Source organism: Danio rerio, chromosome 20 (assembly GCF_052040795.2).
Source record: "Danio rerio strain M-AB ecotype USA chromosome 20, GRCz13ab, whole genome shotgun sequence".
NCBI classification, from domain to species: Eukaryota; Metazoa; Chordata; class Actinopteri; order Cypriniformes; family Danionidae; genus Danio; species Danio rerio.
The window spans coordinates 57125336-57135000 of NC_141040.1; the positions used below are offsets into that span (position 1 = coordinate 57125336).

At 40.2% G+C, this 9665-nt stretch overlaps 2 protein-coding genes across 3 annotated transcripts in view; one reads left to right on the forward strand and one right to left on the reverse strand.

The window, feature by feature from the left end:
* pycr3 (pyrroline-5-carboxylate reductase 3) overlaps nucleotides 1-9665 on the forward strand; it is a 540655-nt gene that overhangs the window by 385102 nt on the left and 145888 nt on the right. The window lies entirely within an intron of this gene.
* The window catches only part of dspb (desmoplakin b), an 82777-nt gene that overhangs the window by 61593 nt on the left and 11519 nt on the right, over nucleotides 1-9665 (reverse strand). For both annotated transcript variants that reach the window (NM_001442533.1, NM_001423427.2), the window contains exons 2-4: nucleotides 8007-8097; nucleotides 2995-3125; nucleotides 2125-2299 (exon numbers count right to left, since the gene is read on the reverse strand). In NM_001442533.1, coding sequence (NP_001429462.1) covers nucleotides 2125-2299; nucleotides 2995-3125; nucleotides 8007-8097 — 397 coding nt within the window. The remainder of the gene's footprint in view (nucleotides 1-2124; nucleotides 2300-2994; nucleotides 3126-8006; nucleotides 8098-9665) is intronic.

Sequence of the window (9665 nt, forward strand, 5' to 3'; positions counted from 1 at the left end):
TCTGAGTTATTTTAGCCATTTTAATTTTTAAATCGAAGCATCTTAAATCCAACTCAATCAGATCGTAGTGATCAATAAAACTGTCGATAGCTATGTTTCCATCCAAAAATGCGAATTAACTTTATGAATTATCAAACAAAAGACGTGCGAATAAAGCAGTATTTCCATCTAATGCAGGGGTCACCAATCTCGGTCCTGCAGGGCCGGTGTCCCTGCTGGATTTAGCTCCAACTTGCCCCAACACACCTGCCTGGGTGTTTCAAGTATACCTGGTAAGACCTTGATTAGCTTGTTCAGGTGTGTTTGATTAGGGTTGGAGCTAAAATCTGCAGGACACCGGCCCTCCAGGAACAAGTTTGGTGACCCCTGATCTAATGAGTCAAAGCAAACAAAAACGCCACTTCCAGATTAACTGGCCCCAAATCATAGATATATACATTAGATGTCGCCTGGCCTAGTGTTGTCTATTGGACGGAATGCGTCAATAGCGCCGCCATCTTGGTACAGGGTAACGCTCCTTTGAAATGAATGTGGGACCAAGGTACAGAGGAAGACTGTGGCCATTCAAAGCCAGAGTTATACACATATACACATATATCTGTGATCGGGAGTTTTCCTGGATGTTAGTATGTAATTTTTTTTTTTTCTAATTACGAAAATTATAATTTGACATCACTTTTCTACATTGATGGATCAGTGACCGCACGGGCATTCCTGACAAAAAGCTTGTGTTTGTGTGTACAGAAATGTACTATCCACCCTCCCTGTTAAATTTGATCTAATCATGTCCTGAAACACAGCTCCTCTCCTGCTTTCACTGCTCATACTGACAGAGGGAGCGATTCGTTTGTGAATGAATCCCCTGAACGACTCTTTCACTAACGTTAGCCGACAATAATACAAGTTTCTGGCAGCGCAGCATCTCGTTGTCATATTTCTTTTGCATTGTTTGCTGATTTTATTCAACAAAACTAGCATAAGCCGAGTGTTTAGTGTGAGTTGGAGCTGCTTTGCCGTATGGTGAATGCAGTAAGTGACTGTTATCATCAATAACGTTACCTGATTAGCACAAAAGTTCAGAACATACAAAAACAGAAAAAAATTAATATTACCTATGAAATGTTCTGCCTTTGTGCTTTGTTGTCTTTGTTTGCTCGTTTCTACACCCGTAGACATCGCTAAAGTCCCGCATCTTCACGTAATAACACTGTCTTGACTAGTGCGGTTGAATGACATTTGTCCTGGGAGCACTGTACCAATGTGGCGGCGCTATTGACGCATGCTCAGGGTCCCTATGCGATATCTAGTGTATATATCTATGGCCCCAAATATCAACAGTAAAAACAAGAGAAGATAAGCTGCGTCAATCTTTTCTTCATTTAATAAATGACTTGCGCCTCAGAAGGCAATCCTAACGCACAGTGAACGCGCGGTGGCGTTTGAAGGCGTGAGATGGAGAACACAGACACTCTGTAATTCTGGAGGACGTTATTAATATAACACTAATATTAAGATGGATATGGTGCTTTAGAATGACCAATAAATACTATAAATAAATACTACTGATAATATTAATAATATTATACAGATGCAGATTGTCAATCATTTTTGTAATATTTTAATCATTTTATTTTTCATCTGTAAAGATATTTGTGTGTTGTTGTTCATCCTGTGTGTTTAAGCTGCGTGTATGAGTTTACATCTAACGTCCTCTGTGACTTTACAGCAGCTTTCAGCTGGTCTATTGCACAGTCTGCTTTAGTTCCTCAAATTAGCAAAGCTCCAGCAATGCGCCTTAACACACCTCTTTTCTAGACCAGAACACCCATGAGTCCACAGTGGCATAAATGGATTTGCTATTTAAACAATGTGGTCGAAAGCGGGAAAATTAGGGTTGCGTTGATCTGAAAATAGCAACAAATCGCACCAAACAGACCTTGCGCCTTAATGCGCCATGGTGTATAATAGGGCCACATGTTTTTTTTTAATGATATCGCCTAGCGGTAGCATATATAGTGTGAAAAGTAAAGGACAAAGAACTGAGCCTTGTGGTACACCACAGTAACTTTCCCAGCACTTATTCTGCTTGACAGGCTGTAAATCCACACGTGATGCTTCGTTTACCCTCTGCTGTGTGATCCAGGACATGGCGTCAGTGTAGAAGCGGTTTGGTTCTTCACGGCTCACGCTGCGCCGCATTGAACGGGAGCTAAACCTCTGCGTCTGCTGCAGAGGAGCCGGAGGAGGAGCATTCAGAGCCATGCTGAGATCCCGAAACTGATCCGAGAACAGAGTCACACTGAAAGACACAGACAAAGAGATGGCAAGGAGGCATGAGAACAACATTAATGAAATGCAACATATACAGGCACAGTATGAAAGGTCTAAGGGTCCAGTCTTCGTATGTGGATGTTGGTTATTGATTATTTAACATGATCCAGGATCGTTTCGATCCCAAAAACTCATCCTAGAGTTGTTGTCAAGTCTGGAAGCTCAAACCTGCTCTTGAGATCAACAGCTTAATTTATATAAGCAGGGTTAGATCGGGTCATTTCAGAAAATCTGCTCTAAAAGTAAAGCTGCTAATACTCCTGACATATGAAAGTGTAACGCCTGCAGGCCACAACACGTGGAGAGTCACTGAGCGTCATATTTAACAAACCGTTTACTGCAAATTTGATGTAATTTAGCTCACATGGATAATTGAATATTAATCAGATGATGTCATTACTCTGCTGTGCCGTCAGCCAATTGCTGCATTGCTGATCATGATTTCGAGGATGGATCGATCTGTCCTTTACAATGCACACAGATCTCAGATCAGCTCATCCAGATATTTTAACCAGATTAGCCAGAGATCAGTTACCAGGATTTAGAGATCCAGGATCTGCTGAATCAGCTTAGACTGTTTAGGTGAGGTACGAAGAACTGACCTCAGGACTGGATTTGTGTGAGTGTTTGTCGTTCAGTGTTGTGTGTGTGTGTGTGTCTCACCTCCTCATCAAACTCTCAGACGGCAGGTTCTGCTGGTTTAATTCCATGGCAAACATTTTGAGCTCATCAATGATGTCACCAGCAGACAACAGACTGTTATGAGCATCCGTCATAGCACCGTTGTCTCCACCCTACACACACACACACACACACACACACACACATACATACATACAGATAAGCACACACATGCACCCACATGCACACATACATGCACACATACATGCACACACAGACACGCACACGCACACACACATGTATACAGATACACAAAAATGCACAAATGCACACAGATTTACACAAGCACACACAAGCACAAATACACACACACACACATGTACAAACAAGCACACACAAATGCAAGCACATGCACACACACATACACAAGCACGCAAACGCACACACAAGCATGCACAAATGCATGCACACATAAACAAGCACACGCATGCACACAGACATGCACATGTACACACAAGCACAGACAAACACAAACACAAACATGCATGCACATACACACATGCACACACACAAAAACATGCATGCACAAATGCATACGCGCGCACACACATAGGCACAAACAAATGTACACATGCACACACAAGAATGCACATATGCACAAGCACACACAGAATCATGCACATATACACAAGCACACACACACACAAGCATGCAAAAATGCAAGCACGTATGCACGAGCACACAGACGCACACACACAAGCATGCACAAATGCACACACAAGCACAGACAAACACACGCATGCATGCACAGACAAACATGCACATACACAAGCATGCACACAAGCATACGCGCACACACACACAGGCACAAACAAAGGTACACATGCGCACACACAAGCATGCACACATGCACACACATACACAAGCACACACAGAAGCATGCACATATACACAAGCACACACACAAGCATGCACACATGCACACACATACACAAGCACACACAGAAGCATGCACATATACACAAGCACACACACAAGCATGCACACATGCATGCGCACACACACACACACACACACACACACACGCACACACACACACACGCACACACACACGCACACACACACGCACACACACACGCACACACACACGCACACACACACGCACACACACACGCACACACACACGCACACACACACGCCGAGAACAATAGAAATGCAGGCGTCAGAAAAGCCAGGATTATGAAAGCAAACAGTGCTTGAGTTGAGTGTGTGTGTGTGTGTGTTTGTGTGTGTGTGTGTTTGTGTGTGTGTGTGTGTGTGTGTGTGTGTGTGTGTGTGTGTGTGTGTGTGTGTGTGTGTGTGTGTGTGTGTCTTCAGGCCTGAATGAGCATCTGGAGGACTCAAGTGTCAATCTGAAAATCTCATTCACTCAATAACAAATCAGCAGAAAGTCAAAGCACAAAGCAGCAACGTCAGCAAACATAACACACAGCAAACTGAAAACACAGAGAGAGTTACACAAACAGAGAGCAGAAGACGCAACACACAGCACAGCACGCCATCTCATTAATTTCTCCCATCTCAATCCAAAATATGTGATTATTGTGTGCAAAATACAGCAGATGGTGTAAAAAAATGCGCAAAAGAAGATACTCTGAAGAATGTTCATGCTGCTCTTTTTTTTTTTTATTCTGCTCTACACATTTTTAAATCCAGACATATGTACGCTTGATGCAAAACACATCTTTTTGTTTTCTTTCTTTCTTTTAATGTAATAAAATGAAACGTTTTCATAAGAAAGAATGAAAATTTCACTGGGGTAAGAGAAATAAAAACAAAAGAATAATAATAAAAAAATGTAATACTAATAATTTCACGAGCAGATACTGTTGCTCATTAAAAAAAGTTTTTGATATTTTACATATACAGTTGAAGTCAGAATTATTAGCCCCCTGTTTATTTTTGTCCATAATTTCTGTTTAACTGAGAGCAGATTGTTTTCAGCACATTTCTAATCATAATAGTTTTAATAACTCATCTCTAATAACTGATTTATTTTCTCTTTGTCATGATGACAGTAAATAATATTAGACTAGATATTCTTCAAGACACTTCTATACAGCTTAAAGTGACATTTAAAGGCTTCACAAGGGTAATTAGGTTAACTAGGCAGGTTAGGATAATTAGGCAAGTGATTGTATAACAGTGGTTTGTTCTGTAGATTATCGAAAAAAATAAAGCTTAAAGGGGCTAATAATATTGACCTTAAAATGGTGTTTAAAAAATTAAAAACTGCTTTTATTCTAGCCGAAATAAAACAAATAAGACTTTCTCCAGAAGAAAAAATATTATCAGACATACTGTGAACATTTCCTGAATCTGTTCAACATCATTTGAGAAATAATAATAAAATCAAAGGGGGCTAATAATTCTGACTTCAACTGTATATATTGATTAACATATGAGCAATTCCATGCAAATGTCAGCCTTACCATTAAAAAAATAAGTTTTCACCAAAATATCAAAACCGTTTCATCGTTTTTTTTGTGTAAGCAAGTATTTTACAGTGCTTTGAAAATACTCAAATGTCTCTGTTAATGTTTTCAATCTATTATATTTAAATTACCAAATTCACACAAGTGCCAATTTCACATCCGTCACATCCATAACAGAGCGTTTTCCTCATGAATGCAATAATATAAATAAAATCAATCATTTTTGTTCAATAGTGAGCAACTCTTCTCCTTTTGATTAGCACGGTTTCTCTTGGGTTGCGCAGTTTAATTTACAGACGTTCTACAAAGTATTTTAACTCGCTAACTTTTTTGGTCATATCTGTAGCGCATGTATTCCCTGATTTAAAATACAAATAATGTTTACAGATTGATCTTTTTCTGATGCCATCTGTGGTTAGTTCTTTTGTAAAGTATAAACAGATGTTTGAATATAATGTTAACATATGCTTTCTTTGTGAATTTCGGTTTTGAGATTTTACTGCAAATGTCACATCCATAACACTGGAATTGCTCATATGCAGAATATGTAATTGACATAAAATGTGAAAACAGCAACACATTTTATATAAAAACAGTAAAAAATATATATATGCATATAATATATAGAGTTGAAGTCAGAATTATTAGCACCCCTGATTTATTAGCCACCATTTTTTCCCCAGTTTCTGTTTAACGAAGAGCAATTTTTTATCAACACATTTCTAATCATAATAGTGTTAATAACTCATCTCTAATAACTGATTTATTTTCTCTTTGTCATGATGACAGTAAATAATATTAGACTAGATACTCTTCAAGACACTTCTATACAGCTTAAAGTGACATTTAAAGGCTTAACTAGGGTAATTAGGGTAACTAGGCAGGTTAGGATAATTAGGCAAGTTATTGTATAATGATGGTTTGTTCTGTAGACTATCAAAAACAAATATAGCTTAAAGGGGCTAATAAAATTGACTTTAAATGATTTTTAAAAAAAATTAAGAATTGCTTTTATTCTAGCCGAAATAAAACAAATAAGACTTTCTCCAGAAGAAAAAATATTATCAGACACACTGTGAACATTTCCTGAAACACCATTTGAGAAATAATAAAAATAATTTAAAAAAAAGAAATTCAAAGGGGGGCTAATAATTCTGACTTCAACTGTATATACATATATTTTACAACAGTTCTGTCTGATTCTTGAACCTGATATTCTGCAATACCAGCACTTGTGCAGCCTCTTCACTCTGCTGTATTCCTCCGCCCACATAGAGTGACAGCAGATCAATAAACTCACTACAGTCTGACAAATATTGCAGCAGTTGCACAACATCATGTACTTCTGAGGCATTTTTAGGTGAAAATGTAGTTGTTTAGATAGCAGCTGTGCAATTTATTTATTAGAATAGTGCCTATTTTAAAATATTTATAATTTCAGAGATTCAGCACATCGGCTTCCATCAGCCTGCCATTAAGCAGAGCAAAGACGGTTGACATTTCACCACAAGATGTCAGCGACCGCATAATAATCCTTAGAAGAGGAAACATACAGTGTAATTTTAAACTATAGCTGATCTAATCATTATAAATCAGGTAAGTGACTCTAAGTCGATCTCTTGCTTTTGTATGTGGTAGTGCTGTATTTATACGACAGAAATCTGCTAGTGTTTGCTTTGGCTTTATCAGGGTTAATTATTGTGGTCTCCTGATTACAACAGAGAAATACTGGGAAATCTCTGTAGACTGATGACATTTCATGTCGTATAATCTTGAAATGTGAGCAAAATCAGCTGTTTTGTCATCACTTTAGACATTACGCTAGAGAATCATTCAAACCCTAGCTCTAAAGAGACACTGGTGAATGAGCAGCGGTTGTTCTAACCGTCAGCTGCAGATGTGAATGAACGGTGGAAGAAAGTAGTTCCTCTTACAAAAGTGTTTTTAGGCTCTCTGTCTTTGATTTTATTTCTTATATACACGATTATGCCGTCAAACTGATGTATAAACGCAATATCACACGAGTAGCAGTGCAATGTGGCTGTAAATCGTCACTGGTGGGAGCACTAAGCCGCTGTCCCACCGTCCCACAATGCACGCCTCCCACCAGTGCCAATATACAGCCATATCACACTGCAACTCGTGTGATATTGCTCGTATAAACATATATATAGTATTTTTTTGTGACACATTGGGGTCACCAGAAAATATAATAACAAAAGAAAATAAACCAAGTAACTTTGAGAGATATAATAAAGATAATAAATAACTAAATAAAGAAATTGGAAATCGTTTATAAGGGAGGAAATGAAGATAAATGAAAGTAGAATGCTAAAAAAAAAAAAATCACTTTCGTTTTCTCCAAAACGGCTCATTCAGAGGAGGCAGGGGGTGTTTCATCATCTGAGAATGAATCTCACGAGCCTGTGAAACACACTGTTGCCTATCAGAGAAAATCAACAGCAGAAGCTCTGTGTGTGTGTGTGTGTGTGTGTGTGTGTGTGTGTGTGTGTGTGTGTGTGTGTGTGTGTGTGTGTGTGTGTGCATGACTACACTCACAGATTTAAATATTGATGCCGCTCTTTCCAGGTAGTCCTGACACTGGGCCTGCAGAAAGGAGATCCGCTGCTGGAGAGGCGACATGGCCGGCCTGCTGCCAGAAAACAAAAGTCAGTGTGTGTCACAGGAGTCAATTACAGGAAAAGCTGATTTTAGTTCCCTCTGAAATATTTGCTTTGGTTTTGTTCATGTTAAGGCTGATTTATACTTCTGCGTCAAACACCGGCGTATGCTACGGCGCTGACGCATAGCCCTTTGCCGTGGCCGTCGGCGTCACTGACGTGCACCTCTCAAAAAATGTAACTACACGTCGAAACGACGCATAGCGCAAGCTCTGTGATTGGTCGGCTTGGTAGCGTTGACGAGTCTGGGCGGGACCGAGAGCCGCGTGAGCGGCGTGACCCCGATGCAGCGATTGTTTACAAGTGTGGAGTCCCATGAAGGAGCTCCGGATGGAAAGTTTTGTTTTGTGTTTACCTCATAGTTAAAGTTGTTGGACGTCCGCCGGTTCCTGCCTCAAAATGAGCGAGTTTGAGCCACTTGTACATCCCAGAAGTGTTCAGTAAAAGCAAAACAGAAGCGAAGAAACTCGACACAGAGGAACATTTACACCTCACTGCCCACTAGCTTTTCGGAAGTGTTAATGCAGACCAACAGAGACAGCAGAAGTATAAATGCGCCGTGGGTTACGCAGGTCACTTGACGCAGAAGTATAAACTAAGCTTTAGTTTGCATTCCCTGGTTATCAAACCGACATGATCGACTTGTGTCTTGTAATTGAAAACGTCTGATAGCACTCTATTGGAAGAATATAGAAAGTCCATCCATTGGTCATTGGTTGAAAGATTTGTCACATGATGCTGCACCTTAGAGAATAAAGCCTGGTTTATACTTCTGCGTCGGAAGTGACTGGCGTAACCCACGGCGCATGCAACACACGTAGCTGTGCATTTATACTTCTGCTGCTGTCTCTGTTGGTCTGCATTAGCAGAAACGCTAGTTGGCAGTGAGGTGTAAATGTTCCTCTGTGTCGAGTTTCTTCGCTGCTGTTTTGCTTTTACTGAACACTTCCTGGATGTACAAGTGGCTCAAACTCGCTCATTTTGAGGCAGGAACTGGCGGACGTCCAACAACTTTAACTATGAGGTAAACACAAAACAAAACTTTCCATCCGGAGCTCCTTTACGGGACTTCACACTTGTAAACAATCGCTGCATTAGGCTCGCACCATTCACGCGGCTCTCGGTCCCGCCCAGACTTGTCAACGCTACCAAGCCGACCAATCACAGAGCTTGCGCTATGCGTCGTTGCGACGTGTAGTTACATTTTTTGAGAGGTGCACGTCAGCGACGCCGACGGCCATGGCGTAGGGCTATGCGTCAACGTCATAGCATACGCGTGCGTTTGACGCAGAAGTAGAAATCAGCCCTAAGTTACTGCAGTGGTTCTCTAGCTGTAGTGGTATGCAGGCTTCCTTCTAGTGGTACACAATGAAATCACTGAATAATAAAAGAAAACACTTTAACCCTTTGATGCATACAATAACACGTAACATTTACCGCTTAAACTCTGCTGCTATTTGGGGATTTCCGCCTGGATTTTGCCTACCCAAATTTAAAAGCTTCCCAAATCCACATGCAGAGGTGTAAATGCAAAAAT